We start from the raw sequence: 16164 nt of genomic DNA, 5'->3' as shown, positions 1-16164 counted from the left end.
TGTTGCTAAGAAGAAATTATATCATTAAGGTACAACTTTTGTATCCAGTCTTTACTGTAAAAGTATCTCTCCACAGCGTACTTGACTAGCAGACAAATGAAAGTGAAAGCCCGTATAATTCGGTTGCAGTGGTGCCCAAATGCATGATTATTGTGTCTCTCCATGGCACAGCTATTGTATTTTGAATCGTTAAAGATGGATCCATCACATGTGTTAAATTTCTCTCTAAGCTATACTTGAACTTTTTTAGATGCTCTGTTAATTCAGACGCATAATCGCTGTGTATTAAAAAGGCTACTACATTGGGGGTCAGGCTGTGGATATCTGTGATACGGTTGTTATTTATTTCAAGTTTATGGAGGCGGTTGTGTAATTGTTCAATTGATACGCTGACCTTGGTTGAAATATAAATACGTTGGAAGTCTTGGTTCTCAGAAGGTGACTACAGTAGGCAAGAAGCAGCTTCTTATCGTTAGATACGGAGTTGCTCATGTTTTTTTTTGTCATAGACTGTTTGATTCTGTTCAAACGATCAGTGTCTCTCCAAGGAAGAACATGTTTAATTTGTAGCATTGTTTTTCAGCAATACATATACAAAAATAATGCTTTATTTTATTCCCATCGGTCCCAAAAAATACCGCAAACAAAATAAAAAAAAAGGCAAAATAGACTCAGATATGAAAAAGTACAAACAACAATACAAATGATACTAACTGACTATTTCATTTCATGTTCTTCTTTTTTTAATCTTTAATCATCATTATTACTATATTTCACTAGAACATAAGTGAGTATTGATTAAAAGTATAATGAAACCACACTAACAAAGTAATATTTGTTCATGTGTCCTGAACAATAGGGGACAGGTTAATATTTTTTTTCCTACAAAATCGTTACACACGAAATTCGGTGTAAACTTGTGTTTCCTTCCTTTTTAATTAAACTAATTAAAAAAAAAGCACATTTTTATAGCAAAAAAAAGTAAAAAATGCATTTCACACAAGATATGATTAAAAATAAAATAAAATAAAAAGACACAGAGTAGCTTTTTTCTATTTGCTTGTATGTTTTTTATACCTTTAAATAAATAAGAGAATGATAGGTCTTTAAATTTCATGTGAATTTATGCAGAAAACGGTTGTACAGACAAAGAAATAGACAATCAATCATCTTGCTTATTATAGAGTGTCATTCATTTAACAATGAAAAGAGAATAGGAAGATTTGAAAGAAAGGAAAACCTCCCTTAAGCAAGTTGCTGTATGTAGGGGATGTTAAGGATTGCAGTTGAAAAAAAAAAAAGAAAAAGAAAAAGAAAAAAGAAAAAAAAAATTCAAGTTTGTTTACTCGTTAGTCTAGAACGGCTTTGTCTTTTTGTTTACCATCTCTTTATGGATAAACAAGTTTTTTAAAGTTTTATAGAAATCTAAGAAAAAAGAAAAATGCCTCATCAAGAATGTGAAAATAAAAAAAAATATATATTTAAAGAATTTGCCCAAAAAATTTTTTTCTTTCTTTATCAAACAATTACTCTTCTCTAAAACTGATGGCCTAAATATTTTGTCTTTTCAAATCTAAACTTGGTTCTTATGGTCTTTTGTCAAAAACTTCTCTTCTCAAACAAATGCTTTGCTACTTTTGTGCTTCAAACATGTCTCTCTCTCTCTTTCTCTCTCTTTGGCCTCTTAAAATCTCTTATCTGCTATCAACTTGGTCTTTAACCAACGTTAAAAATATATGGCCTACAAAATAAATCTATTCTCTGCCTCTTTATATGATCTCAGTTAACATCAAAAATTGGTGTGCTCTCTTTTGTTTATCGTTCTATGGTCCCTTTGGTTTCATTCAATGTTAAACACGTCATTCCATTGGTTTCAGTAGTTAAAAAAGAAATCATACCTTAGCCTCATAAAATGGTAAAAAAATTTCTTTTGTACTTTATAATTATTTTATTAACATTCTTGAAATAGCTTACTCTGTCTGTCTTTGTTAGTCTTGGTCAAGAATATCCTTTTTGCTGCCTCTTTGGCTAAATAGTAATTTTCATAGTAGGATTATCCTTTTTATTAACTTGTTCTCCTAGTTTAATAGTTTATCTTCTCCTGTGTCAATATAAATGGTTTTTCTTTAAGGCTGCTTTTGTACTTGCTTCTATGTCTGCATGGCCCACTTGGGTGCAATCCTTTCCCTGTAAAAGCTCTCTTTTGGTAGTCTCTTTATCTTTGTAATCTCTTCTCTTTCTATCTCTTTATGACCTCTTTGCTATGCTTCTGAAATCTGTGGCAGGATGGGACGATGATCTGCTGGAACTTGTAAGCTCTAAGGAGGAATGGGAACTCAAGTAAAAGTAATACCCGCTCTGTTCATCCTAGTGCTAGACGGAAGATGTCTTGACATCTGAAGCTACAACAAGCGAAGTAACAGACCCGGTCACGCTTTGCTTGAGAGAGGGTGATCCCTAGAAATAGGGTATATCTTTCGCAGAACATTCCAGACATAGACTTAGAACCTGACAGTGAACGGAACGCCCTTCGGGGTACCACTCATATCCTATAGACTTGAAAAAGTGTTTAAAAGAGTAATTCAAGGGTGATTCTTATTATCTTTTTAAAAAAATATTATCTTTTAAAAAAATTACTACCTTAAAAAAAAAAAAAAAAAAAGCAAAACAAAAAAACGAAACTAGACTATCGAAAGAGGCTATTTACAAAAAGGTTGTTGTTCAAGTGCTTGGCTCTTTGCTGCTTATTAATGGTTTGCGATCAATTCTAATTCAAACCTAATGAATCTTTTCAGTCTTCTTTGCCTTCTAAAAAGCTCAATAATATTTAATAAACAAAAACCTTTATCTAGTTTTTATACAACCTTAATGAATAATCTCTTCTTTTGCATTGCAATTGTGTTAACTCGTAGGAATAAAAAGACTTTAAAATTCAACGAGACTGAAAAAGTTATATTTTATTTAATATTGTAATATCTGGTATTTATATTCTTTTCATGGAGGCTTAATTAATTATAACTGCAGATCTATCGTGAATAAACTTTAATGTAAAGATCTGTTCCAGGTTATGCAAGTGGGCTGTTTTATAATTATTTCTTAAGTAGATTTGTTTTTATGTCGCATTGCATCCGGAGTTATATTAAAAACTTGCATTGAGTCAAAGGAGTGGAATTAGTTATGACCGAATAATAGAGAAAAGACTGTAATAAATCTTTGTAAAGCATTCACTACTCTGATTTCTTATAAATTGAATATGAATCATGTTTAAAGTATGTTGGGATACGACAGCAATCGTGATAACAGATGGTTATTATGTTGTCTGTTTGCTATTTCTAACTAGTAGTTAAATATCAAAAGCTATAAATTATACAAAAGATCCACACATGAAATTGAATGTCTTTAAGCAGTGCATTTTGTGCATATATAAAAAAAAAAAAAAAAAAAAAAAAGAGAGAGAGAGAAGCTTCATGAGATCTACATAATCACCTATGAGTGCAAATGAAAGTTTGTCAAATGTTGCAGTACGAGGTTAGCATTTTGGAGTGGTTTCGACAAGAATTTGTAAAAGGTTAAATATAATGTACAATTCTTAGCTCCCATTTTTTTTCTGCTTGTTTTATACAGGCAACAAAAACTAATATCAAATCCATAGTCCTTTACCAAATTAAAAATTGACAACATTTCATAAATAGACAGTGTCAGCAAAAGCCGCTCTATAATAATCAGTTTACGTTTCTAAGTAGATAAATTTATACTTTTTACAGTTGTATCTTTGTTTTATTGTACTGTTTTAATATTTTTCGGACATAATAGGTAAAACCAAGCTAGTCCATCTGGTGAAAGGGTGCCTACGAATGCCTTCGCCAATCTCAGAAGAATATTGTTCCCAAATATAACCTGTCTTTTGGTATTATTTATTCACATTACGTATAATGTTATCTCTTAATTGATTATAAATTGTTTGAGCACGGGCTTGGCAAGGACCTAGTACCATGTAATTCTAACAAAGTATTAATTTTGCATTATAAAATAAAACCACCATGAATTACCCTATACAATCACATCAAAGAAATTTATTGAAGATAATTTTAGCCTCATAACAAAATAAAGTTGTCTTTTTCTCATCCATCAATTCATTAAAAAAAAACATGTCAGCTAGAATCTCCATAGACTGCACACGACCTTTAATTATATCTGAATATGAAACAAAAAAAAGGTAAAGCATGGGGTGTTTTTTATCTTTTTAGAACACATCATACGATTAGAGAGATTGCAAAACTTGTTGGATTGAACAGGTCTACTGTGCAAGACATAAAAACCAAGATTAATAACTATGGCAGCCCTTTGCCTCACAAGCAAACAGGTCGTCCATTGAAAATAAATGAAAGAACTGAAAGGCACTTGAACAGGGTAATTAGAGAGGATCCTTTTGCCTCTTATAAAGAAATAAATATGGAATTAGCAAAGCTAGATATTTTTGTCTGCATAGAAACTCTTCGATCGTATGTCGATCGACTTGACTTCAAATCATACAGAGCAGCTCACAAGCCTAGACTGACTGCAAGACACCGCAAAAGTAGGCTTCGATGGGTGAAGGAACATCTCAATTGGACGGAAGACCAACGGAGAAGCGTTGTTTGGTCTGATGAGACACGCTTTTGTGTAGAAGGTAGTAAACGCGGAAAAATAGTGCTCAGGAAGGAAGGAGAGCGTTATGACGAAAGAAATATAATACCCACAGTCAAATAGGGTGGTGGTGGTGGTGGTGGTGGTGCTATGGTTTGGGGATGTTTCTGGGGAGGAGGTTTCGGACCTTCAGAAATTATTGATACCAGTTCCGTAGACCAAGAAACATATATCCATGTTTTGGCCAATAGGTTTCATCCTTGGTTTACAAATGTCACGGCGCATCAGGAGAGGGATTTTATCTTCCAAGAGGATAGTGCTTCCTGTCATACAGGTGGTTATGCTCGATGGTGGAAGAAGACCCACCAAATCAGAGGGTTTGAGTACTGACCTGCTCAAAGCCCTGATTTGAGTCCCATTGAGCATGTTTGGAATGCTCTTGAAAGGCAAATTGAAAGAAAAAGATCGTCGGTCAAAAACTTGGAGCAATTGAAGGTGGCTCTACGAGAAGAGTGGGAAAGAATGGATGATGAGTTTGCCGACCGATTAGTTCGAAGCATGAAGAGACGGTGTGAAGCAATTATCAAAGCTAAAGGTGGCACAACAGAATACTGAGAATCATTTTATGAATATATTTTTAAAACAAACATGTGAATCTTTCTTTTCTCAAAACTTGAGATCCCAAGCTTACGTATACACGCATTAATTAGTCTTGAACTTACATGCCATATTTTTTCAATATTTTGTCCCAAAACTATTTGTGCTAATAAGTGAATGATAAATTCAAGCCTGATCAGTTCAAGATTCATAACAATGTTCATCAATACCAAAGAAATTAAACAAAGGAGATTTTTGAAAGCCCAAGTGAAATAGTTGTTTAATATCTAGCTCTTATAAAGCATACGGTCATTCTATATTTATGATGAATTTATGTAAGATTTAATGTATCGATTTGAAAAACTTTGGTGTATGATGTTTGTTTTTCTATTAAAATTTACAAGCTTTATTTTTCTTTCAAAAACACATCCTCTCCTTTCCACAGTCTTACAAAACACACCTCAACTTGAATACCAAAGCTTGTTAATGTTTCTATCCATAGTTTTTGTGTCTCAGATAATGTATCCCCTGGACCTTTAACTGCAAAAGATTCAGTTTACAACTCTTTTATAAGTTTATTGACTTACCCTCTGAGAACAAACATTCTTTTTTTTCATAATTCCAACAACTAAATAGCAAATATATTAATAACTTGTCCTTTAGAAGAAAGCAAATTATTTACCAAAGATCAGGCATTCCACTTTGTCTTTGTCCATATTCTTCAAATAATAATTTACATAAAGAGGCCAGTGAAGAAGGTCCAATACACTAATAGTATTGATATGTTCATACCATCATTTATAAATATAATAAGCTCTACCTCTGCTATTTCTAATATGTCTTGCAGTTCATAATTCCAATTTATTCCTGTACACATTGTCTGCTTCTCTCTCTCTCTTTCATCAACTGATCTAATCATTTCCAGATAATTCCCATTCTCGATTTCATTTAACCTTTCTTTAATTATATCAAATCTACCTGTTCACTTGTTTAATACAAAGCAAATATATTAAAGATACAATTTACTTTCATAAAACGCATCTGATCTTAAGTCTAAAGGTTCAGTTTGATAAGGTGTTTCAAATACTCCAGGAATTGATGCAAATATAACATCCCAGAATAATAAAGATGCCTTTTATAAAGAACGATTATTAATAAACACATTTATTACCAATGAACTTACAATCATCCTAATAATACCATTCTCCGCATGTAGTCTATACAAAATAGTTTTCATATAAAAAGCTACAGTATTATTTATTATTTACCCTTTGAATCCTTTTGTTGAGTAGTATTCTAAAGCCACTTGCTCAACAGAACATTCTGCTCCATTATTTGTTCTCCAGATAGACTTTTTCCCTAATACTTCTTCTGATAAACGTTCTCCTAAAGAAAAAAAATATCATGTTTATAAGAGGAAGAAATAGTTGATAAATGCGAATACCATAAATAATAATCTCTCTTGGCTTCTTTAAGCACATATAAGAAAAATCATGCTGTTCTCTTTTTGGGATACACAATTGACGCTCTAATCTTTTAATACGTTCTTGTATACTCGGTAAAAAAACTATATAGCATAAAAAAAAAAGCTTTGTAAATTTCCTTCATACGTTTCTACTTTGTAGTTACTTTGATGAACGGTAGTATCATGAAGAGCATCAATACATGTTTGTAATGCACACTTCTTTTGATCTCTTACTGCTTTTGCATCATTCTTTTCCAAATAATTCATTTGTATCAAAGCTAATCTTTCATACCATTTGCCTCGTTTACCCAAACGGTATACACGTTGACTTAATAATTTATGTAATATTAATGATTCCATTTGATATTCACGAAGCTTGGCTAATATCTCTGTCCCTCGATCCAATAATCGCGTGTATATCCATCCTTAATAATAGCAATGTTACTCACTATGAAATGCCCTCTGCAAATTTATATAGGATACCTGCTTCAAATCTTCTTTTATAATAAACACCAAGGTCTTTTTCTTTCGAACAGATACATTCATCCCAAAGACCAATCTTTGTCTCACACAGTGACCACCCAGACAGCAGGACTTCCTCGGTTTCTTCCTTTGTTCTCTCTTTTCTACTCCATGTTTTTATTCTTTTCAGTCCAGGTAGGTTTTGTAGTGTTTCTTCAAATTGCTTTTCTACAAGTAAAGCCTCCTCAAATCTCAGCAAATCCTCACGACAAGACCAAATTGAATTAGAACGAGAGCAAACGTACTGAGGATAATTACGTTTACTGACCTTGGCTAGGATGGACTGAGATACATAGTTTGTATCATATAAACTGGTTGCTCGATAATAAACAATTTGCAACCTTTGAAATAATGTATAGATATGAGACCTAACATATACACAGGGACCTATGATAGTTTGCTCAATAAAGGTATAACGTCTTTGGTAATTGCTTATACCAAGATATTGATTCACAGTGTCCCATAATTTCTTTGCTTTTGACTCAATAAATGCATGTGTATTTCCATAAGAGATATGTTTGGAGGACATGTAATTTAGAATCTCTTTTTCATAATCGCTTCTTCTCTTTAATACTGATTAGCCTCTTTACTATTAACTATCATTATGTATTTACTGGGTTTTTTTCTTCCTGAATATCAATGTGTCTTTCCTTTGCAACATTCTTTAATTCTTGCTTTGTTAACACACTTAATGCGATTTCAATATCCGTCATTTCTCTTTCAATCCATCCACTGTCACTTAGGATTTTACAGGTTTGATCAATATCTGTTATTGGGTATTTATGAAGTGAGTTTTGTTTAATCCATCGATGTTTTCTCATCAACAGTCGGACAATCAAGTCTCTAGGTGCATCTGAATAGGGTTTAATAAATGCGCAGCTTTCTGGTAATAAAATAAACCTTCAAAAGCACTGAATTGATGAAATAATTCGAGTTCTTTCTCGTCAAATAAATAGCTTTCACCTTCAAGCACTGTTGTGATCATTCTATTGAACTCTTCAGTGTAAATAGAGTTGGTCCATGCTACTTCTTCCTTCTCTTCTTCTTCTTCTTCTTCTCTTTCAACCAAATCTCTCTCGGGTAACTTAACTGGTTCTTGAACAGATATTCTGATCACTTCATTTACTGATTCTTCTTCTACTGATTTCCTTTCTACTGAGCTCTTCTCTGCTGAATCTGCTTTGGTAGATTCCTCTTGTGCTGATCCTTCTTTTACTGTTTCCTTTTTTATTGATTCTGCAGCTGTAGATTCAACCTTGACACTTTTTTTCTTTGTCTGCTTTTCAACTGTAAAAAAGGAAGTCAAAGTACTTTGTGATTTGCTTTCAATCCTTCTCTTTTTAGTTTGCATAAAATAGTAGAAAAAGAAAGAAAAAAATATTATATTTAAGGTTCCGAATAGCCAAAAATGTTTTTACTCTTCTTCTTGATACAATTAACAAAAATAGATGGTGAGTAGCATTGTTTTACGACTTTTTATAATTGAAAAGCTTACTGATTATTTATAGTCTGTTTTAATTGAAACGTCATTAGGTGACATTGTGATTGACTTGTATACAGAAGAATGTCCCAAGACGACTTTGAACTTTTTAAAGCTTTGTAAAATCAAGTATTATAATTTCGCACCCTTTTTCAATGTTCAAAAGGATTTTATGGCACAGACAGGTGATCCTACCGGAAAAGGAGATCAAGGTCAATCGGTGTATGGGATCTTGGGTGGCTCACGTTATTTCCCAGCAGAAATTCATCCAACACTAAAACACGTTCGACGTGGAATGGTCTCGATGGCCGTTGCTGCTGATGCCTCAATTGAAACAGGAGGTGTGAGCGGTAGTCAATTCTTCATCACATTGGGTGAAAATTTGGATTATTTAGACGGCAAATATACTTTATTTGGTGAGATTGCTGAAGGATTTGATGTACTCGATAAAATCAATGAAGCCTATTGTGATGAACAAGGTAGACCCTTTCGTGACATACGAATCAAACATACCGTTGTCTTGGATGATCCTTTTCCTGACCCAGATGGACTTGTTATTCCAGACGAAAGCCCCTTGCCTACCAAGGAGCAACTCGAGTCCATGCGAATTGGAGAGGATGAGGATTTGGAAGAGATGGGTGATCCAGAGGAATTAGAAAAGCGTGTGCGTGCAAGAGAGGCAAAAGCACATGCATTGACATTGGAGATGATTGGCGATTTACCATTTGCAGAAGTTAAACCACCCGAGAATGTCCTGTTTGTCTGTAAATTGAATCCAGTCACTCGAGATGAAGATTTAGAAATGATCTTTTCAAGATTTGGACTTATTCACAGTTGTGAAATTATTCGTGATAGACAGACAGGGGATTCACTAAGCTATGCTTTTGTAGAGTTTGAAAATAAAGAAGATGCAGAAGAGGTAGATAGCAATAGCATCCTTATAGATAAAAAGTTAACACGATGGGTTAGGCATATTTTAAAATGCAATCTGTCTTGATTGATGATCGTCGCATTCATGTTGATTTCTCACAGTCAGTATCTAAGCTTCATAAAGATTGGATCGCCAAACGTACAGGAGCAGGCAAAGAATCTATGGGAGGATTTGATAATTTGACGAAGCGAACAAGATACAGAGAAGAAGGAGAAAATAATGATAAACGTGATTATGATTTGGTATTCGACAAGGGAGATTATAAAAGAAAAAGAGATGAGGATAGCAGTAGAGATAGAAGAAGAAGAGATGGTAGTCGAGACAGATATTCTAGCAGAAGAGATGATGAAAGAAGCAGTAGAAGAAGAGATGATGAAAGAAGCAGTAGAAGAAGAGATGATAGTAGAGAGAAATACCGAAGAAGGAACGATAGTAGAGATAGACATAGTAGTAGAAGAGATGATGATAGTAAAAGAAACCGATAAAAAGCTTATTTTAAACAAAGTCTAATTAAAATTACATCTTTACCTCTAAATCGTCTCTTTACACTAAGAAAGCGTCAATGACACATTCTATATTTGATGGTTTCTTTCTTGTTTTATATACACAAGAAATATTTTACTATTATCAAAAATACGTTTGATACTGCATCTAAAAAGGAAATACATAAGTCAGCCATTCGATATTTCAATGTACTTTGCCGCATAATAATGAAGCAAATGTGCTATATTTAACTTATTATAATAACTTGCATATAGATAATGAAGAAATTAACTTGGTTGTTCCATAAATTGAATTTAACAAGCGATCTACTGCATTTATTTACTTTTTTTTTTTTTTTTTTTTTTTTTTTTAAAAAAAAAAACAAATTATTTTGCAATAATAATGAGTGTGTTGGGTAAAATGTAACATAAAAGCACTTGTTTCTTTTTTAAAATGCAAACACTGGTTTATTAGTGACAACTACCTTTTCACAAGGTGCTGTGTTTTATGCTGGTGAGACGCTGTCTTGCACCATCTCATTTACAAATCCTATTAAACCAACTACAGCTACGACTACAATCACAACACGTTCAACTCCCATGACGCGTTCTTCTTCTACCGTTCAACTTCAACCAACTCAATCTACTCGCCTTATGTCTTCACTAACTTCCTTCTTAAGTCGAACATCTACAGTAACAGCATCTGCAGAAGACCCGATTGCTATTGAATTGGGTTCTCCGAGAACAAGTATGGATACAACAACAATGAGCCCAAGAAGTTCTTTGGATTCTGCAGCCTCTTATCCTTCACTCAGAAGGCTATCAACACTTTCACAGACTATAAAAACTGAACATTTACTGTGTGGATTTGTTCAAGTTGTTGGAAGTTTTGTAGTTGACCCCCAATTGATCAACATGAATGAGTTTGATTCATTAAGACATTATAATAGTCCTCAAGGCGGATTAGGTGGTGGTTTAGTTAAATCAGATACATTTATGGGTAAATCAAAGAGGATGTTTTGAAACTTCTTTATTCATCTTTTTAAAATAGATACGCGTACTTTACCTGTCTTTTCTACTTCACCTTCTATTTTATTTATTGATCTTGATCTAGAGCCAGGAGAAACAAAACAATGTAAGATAATAATAGACGTAGACATCATTAATAACAAGCCATCATAGATACTTACAAGATTCCATTACCTCATGACATTCCACCTTCTCACAGAGGGAAAGCAGTACGATTTAATTATTATCTGGTCGTGGGCGCACAGAGAGCCACAAGTAACAGTAAAGTCAATCAAGGTCAAGTAGCTCAGATTCGATTTCGGGTATTGAATCATGTCTCTGAGAATGGATCAAGGCCTATTTATGACTTGATGAATCCGGTAATACTTGGTAAAGAGGATCAAGCGATAGTAAAAGAAGTCAAATCAGACACGGTACATGTCAAGCGTCGACCCTCATCATCATCTACCCGTGTCATGGAAGAGAAGAAAGCGTTCATGGATTATGTGAATGAGTTGTTGGATAATAAGAAATCAAGGCACGAGATTACGCGACGGGAAAGTGAAGCCTACGAGGAAGAAGAGGAAAGAGAACATGAAAGGGGCGCCGTCAATCGATCATGTTCACAAATAGTTTCACGCATTACACACAGTAGCAGGAAAGGTACTCGAATGATGTGTATATACTGTATACAGTAGTCTAATCTGTAGTATGATAGCAATGTACGATATTTATAAAAACAACCAACGTGTTGCTAAACTACACTTGATCAAAACAGCGCATCGATTGGGTGAACCTGTGATGGGCATCTTGGACTTTAATGAAGCCACTTTATCGACTTATAAAATATCCATTTTTTTAGAAAGCTCTGAAGTAGTAGAAGACACGATTGCCTTAAGGACACAACAACAAATCGCGCGGGTCTCGCGAAAGATGCATTCTGACTTTCACTCATTTTGTTTAGGCAATAAACGTCTTTCCTTTTCACTACCTATACCCGCTACTGCTTCACCTGATTTTCAAACTACAGGAGGTAAGCTGAATGACCCTAGGGTATTGTATGTTAACCTTCCGTAGTGTCATTGAAATATTATTTGAAATTTGAATTTATCACTGGTTTAGATTCACCTTTTATACCAATTAATACAGATGAAAGACATAGACATTATCAAAGCCTACAAGATATAGAAGTCAGTACGTTTGATTGCCAAATACCAATCACAATTTATGGTTCACCCGGTGGACAGGATCGTGCTCTGTTTGGTCGTCCGCATACGTTTAGAGTTCAATAAATATTTTTTATTTAATATTGTTAAACGATCACTCGTAGGGAAAAAAAAACACACCTTCCCATTTGCTTTCGTCGACATAATAATTTGTATTAAAGATATTCGATGCTTATTCACTGATTCTATGTTGTCATAAAAATAGTTTTGAAAAAAAAAAAAAAAAAAAAAAAAAGGCATATTAATTGTGATTATTTACTTTGACTAGAAAAAAAAAAATTAAACGTTGATATTGGTTTAACAAGTAAAGATCCTTACTTTCTAAATGCTCAGTTTCTTGGCATTTGATAGATGCAAATGTTTGTTGAAAAAAGAATTGATAAAACTGAGTTTGCTGTAACCGATCGTGACGCATGTCCAGTAACGATTGTTCTGCTTGACGACATCTTGAGTTAAGCCAATAGATACTCGACTTGAGGCTATCCATCAAAATCGCTTGTTGATTAATGAATTTCTTGGCCTCATTCAGTTCACTCAATAGCTGGTTGAGATCCTTGATATGTGTCGTGCACTGAGTCTCTCTTGGACGAGTGATGTACTGACGGTAAAGCTTGAATTGTTTTTGAAGTCCAACGATCAGCGTTGCTTGCTCTTCTATCTTTTGGTGCTGCTCAATCAGATTCAGCTCTTGACTCTCTAGGCGCTTTGTCAACTCTTTTCGGATGTCGTCCGAGTCCTTGAGTTGATCTCTTAGCTTGACGAGTTCTTGTTGATCTGAGCTGATTCGAATCTTTTGTTCTGCGTAAAGTTGTTCATATTCCTTTATTTTGTGCTCTCTCTGAGATAGTTCTTTATGAAGGATGTTCATCTGTTCATCATGATCTCGAAGTGCATTCAACAGTTCTTCAATTTGGCTTTGATGTCTGTGCTGTATGATGTCTGTCTCGGTCGTCTTACTTTCAAGACATTGTTGTAGCTTGATGATTTGATGCTCCTTTTCGACCAATTTCTTTTTATAATTTGATTCTATTTGTTCTATTCGTCTTTGCCAAGTACTTGCTTTCAACAATTTTTCTAATCGATTGACCTATACATAAAGCTATCGCAAAAAAAGAAAAAGACTAAATTGACAAGTAAAGTCTTACGGTCTTTTGAAAGGAAGCATTTTTTGATCGAACGTCGGCCAATTCCATATCCTTTGTTAATTGAATTGATTTCTTTTCATTTTCTAATGCTTGAACAGTGAATTCCATTCGTTTTAATTTGTTAATGAGTGTCTCATGTTCTTTTTGCATTGATTTCTTTGGTACTATTTCACTCGAGAGTGTACTGGTCGAATAGCCGTCATCTTCAGCGTGGTCTACTTTAGAATATTATTTACTAGTGATGTTTACTACTCTTGTACCTTCTGTGAATCGATCTGATTGAGAAAGAAATCCATAACGTTTATGTCTACTGCTATCATCCACATTGACATCATATTCACCAGGTCCAGGAATATAATCTTTACCAACTATTACAATATTTGGTTAATATTCGAAATGAATTCTATGGATCGTACTAGAAGGAAATCGCTTTGACTTTGCAAACATGAGAAAAGAGAAAAAAGAAAAGAAATAATTATTATTAGTCGAATTAAAAAATGTTTGCTATTATACAAAGGGGAGCCTTATAATTTAAACATAAATCAAAAAACCCCTTCAAATATGTGTATTATTTACCAGCACGAAACACTTTAACCCATTACTATTTTTACACAAAAGAAAAAAACACCTTTTTGTTCGATTGCCAAACATATTTGGTTATGTTATTATTATAATTACAACATAAAAAGAAGCAATTCTCTTGCATGAAGGCAGGAATTTACTTTCTAAATAAAGTGAGTTTATTTGCATGAAAAGTGGAGTGTTAAATGCAAGGGGAAAAAATGTCTCAGTTTCATTCATGAATGTGCGCACAAGGAGTGCTACTTTTTTTTTTTTTTTTTTTTTTTTTTCTTGCTTATTGTTTTTCTTTTTGGGCAAATGACAACGCACTGGTATCCTTCGAGTATTCTATCAAACAGAATAGGAAATAAATTTTGTTTAATCATATTAAACCAACCCATTATTCAAATGGATATATTTCATAAGCTATGGGACAATGGTACATGGAAAGAATGTATTGTTATAGCCTATATTAAATCATGCAATAGCCTGTATAAAGTTAGTAGCAGATGGCGGTTCGAATAGACTTTATGATGCGTTTCGACATGATAAAGCTTTATTAGAAAAGTAAATGAAGAAAGGTTGATTGTACAAGACTAATTCTAGTGAATCAGATTCATTCCCGATGAAATTAGAGGGGATTTGGATTCTATTCGACCTGAAGTTTGGGAATATTATGAATCCAAAAATGTAAAGATTACAAAAATAGATGATCAAGACTCGAATGATTTTATGAAATGTGTAAACTTATTAAGTGAAAAAGAAAAAGAGAATAATGAAACAGTACGAGAGAAAAGCTTGGTTTTGTATAAATGTAAATAATAATGATTTTAGTATGACATTGTAGCTACACCAGCTTTAGGTGGAAGATTTGATCAAACAATGTCAAGTATCCATGTATTGTATACTTTAAAGGATCAAGTAAAAAAGAAAGTGATTTTGGTTAGTAGTGAGAATTTAACAATGTTACTGGACAAGGTAAAGTAGAATAGAATGAATAATGTGAATTTTGTTAATGAAATGAAAGGGTAAACATCATATTCACTGTCAATTGGATTTGGAAGGTAAATACGAGTTATTTTTAAGAAAGGATGATTTACACTTAAAAATAGGACCTACCTGTGGAGTGATACCTGTGAGTGCACCAGCCGTTATAAGTTCTCATGGTTTAAAATGGGATATGAGTAAAGGATATAATTTAATATGATTTAGTATATTGATTCATAGAAAAATAGATAATCTTCACTGTCATTTTGGTGGAGTAATAAGTACAAGTAATGTACTCGATAATGAATTAATCGAAATCACAACTGATTCTCCTGTCGTCTGGACAGTTGAAATCAAATCTTTTGTTCAATAAATTTTGTTCTCCTCTCTCACTTTTATTTATTGAATTAAATTAAAAAGAGAGGGAGAATAGTTTATTTCTCCTTAAAAGAGATACTGAATTCTATTGACATTTTTTTTTTGGGGGGGGGGAAGAGAGAGAAACGATTGCTGTTTTAATTGACATCAAAACAGGAGAATTAATTTAATACAACAAGGATAAAAACGGGGTACAGAAAAGAAGAAAACGATAAAGAAAGAAAGAAAGAGAGAGAGAGAGAGATTTAAGGTGAAAAGAAGGACGCGTAATTTTCAACTAGTTTTCAAAAGAACTCTATTTCTAAAAGCCCTTCTTTTTAAATCATCAGAAAAGAAATAGTTTAAAAGAATCTGTTGACAACAAGAAAGAAATGTTGTCATTTCTACAAAGGGAGTGATGAATAACAAAAAAGGTTGAATTAGAAAAGGAGGATCAAATAAAGTCTATTTGATTAATTCTGGGGGTTGTAACCACTATTTTCATATGCTTTCTTTAAGATACCAAATGGGGTTATTAAATAAAATAATAAAAATGAGCTGTTACTACTATTACAGCCTATTTAGACAGTCATGTCGTGTTATCAAAGCTTTTTTATAATACAAATTATACAGAAAACGACATTGAGGATGCGACCTTCATTTTGGTTGATACACAACGGAAGATTCAGGTTTAAAAAATAAAGTTTATTTTTAAATGAACGGATGATTTTTTTTTAATAGTGAATGGGTCATCATGATTTGTAGTTTATCAACATT

The 16164-nt window shown here is 33.3% G+C and overlaps 7 protein-coding genes across 7 annotated transcripts; 5 read left to right on the top strand and 2 right to left on the bottom strand.

Moving 5' to 3' along the window:
• Positions 1 to 4586: 4586 nt before the first annotated feature.
• Positions 4587 to 5016, top strand: RO3G_06976 (uncharacterized protein; the record flags this gene model as incomplete). The annotated part of the gene is made up of 2 exons (XM_067661566.1): positions 4587 to 4640; positions 4750 to 5016. 2 exons carry the CDS (start codon positions 4587 to 4589, stop codon positions 5014 to 5016), a joined length of 321 nt encoding a protein of 106 aa, XP_067517667.1.
• A 494-nt stretch (positions 5017 to 5510) lies between these two features.
• On the bottom strand, positions 5511 to 7048 carry RO3G_06975 (uncharacterized protein; the record flags this gene model as incomplete). Its single annotated transcript, XM_067661565.1, has 10 exons — positions 5511 to 5537; positions 5675 to 5715; positions 5811 to 5851; positions 5906 to 5991; positions 6044 to 6090; positions 6250 to 6355; positions 6407 to 6440; positions 6492 to 6609; positions 6767 to 6790; positions 6853 to 7048. 10 exons carry the CDS (start codon positions 7046 to 7048, stop codon positions 5511 to 5513), a joined length of 720 nt encoding a protein of 239 aa, XP_067517666.1.
• Positions 7049 to 8658: 1610 nt separating this feature from the next.
• RO3G_06974 (peptidyl-prolyl cis-trans isomerase-like 4) lies at positions 8659 to 10106 on the top strand (the record flags this gene model as incomplete). The annotated part of the gene is made up of 3 exons (XM_067661564.1): positions 8659 to 8661; positions 8719 to 9609; positions 9660 to 10106. The coding sequence occupies 3 exons, from the start codon at positions 8659 to 8661 to the stop codon at positions 10104 to 10106; spliced, it is 1341 nt and encodes a 446-aa protein (XP_067517665.1).
• Positions 10107 to 10506: 400 nt separating this feature from the next.
• RO3G_06973 (uncharacterized protein) lies at positions 10507 to 11285 on the top strand (the record flags this gene model as incomplete). The annotated part of the gene is made up of 3 exons (XM_067661563.1): positions 10507 to 10519; positions 10579 to 11103; positions 11155 to 11285. The coding sequence occupies 3 exons, from the start codon at positions 10507 to 10509 to the stop codon at positions 11283 to 11285; spliced, it is 669 nt and encodes a 222-aa protein (XP_067517664.1).
• A 546-nt stretch (positions 11286 to 11831) lies between these two features.
• RO3G_06972 (uncharacterized protein) lies at positions 11832 to 12188 on the top strand (the record flags this gene model as incomplete). Its single annotated transcript, XM_067661562.1, has 1 exon — positions 11832 to 12188. One exon carries the CDS (start codon positions 11832 to 11834, stop codon positions 12186 to 12188), a length of 357 nt encoding a protein of 118 aa, XP_067517663.1.
• Positions 12189 to 12578: 390 nt separating this feature from the next.
• RO3G_06971 (uncharacterized protein) lies at positions 12579 to 13929 on the bottom strand (the record flags this gene model as incomplete). Its single annotated transcript, XM_067661561.1, has 5 exons — positions 12579 to 12601; positions 12656 to 13424; positions 13483 to 13697; positions 13743 to 13850; positions 13899 to 13929. 5 exons carry the CDS (start codon positions 13927 to 13929, stop codon positions 12579 to 12581), a joined length of 1146 nt encoding a protein of 381 aa, XP_067517662.1.
• Positions 13930 to 14451: 522 nt separating this feature from the next.
• Positions 14452 to 15403, top strand: RO3G_06970 (thiamine pyrophosphokinase; the record flags this gene model as incomplete). Its single annotated transcript, XM_067661560.1, has 7 exons — positions 14452 to 14482; positions 14532 to 14610; positions 14679 to 14857; positions 14891 to 15021; positions 15071 to 15107; positions 15156 to 15227; positions 15279 to 15403. The coding sequence occupies 7 exons, from the start codon at positions 14452 to 14454 to the stop codon at positions 15401 to 15403; spliced, it is 654 nt and encodes a 217-aa protein (XP_067517661.1).
• Positions 15404 to 16164: the final 761 nt, after the last annotated feature.

Source organism: Rhizopus delemar, genomic scaffold (assembly GCF_000149305.1).
Source record: "Rhizopus delemar RA 99-880 supercont3.5 genomic scaffold, whole genome shotgun sequence".
Lineage (NCBI taxonomy): Eukaryota > Fungi > Mucoromycota > Mucoromycetes > Mucorales > Rhizopodaceae > Rhizopus > Rhizopus delemar.
The sequence above is the reverse complement of the archived record's forward strand: the minus strand, read 5'-3'. Positions and strand labels throughout refer to the sequence as shown.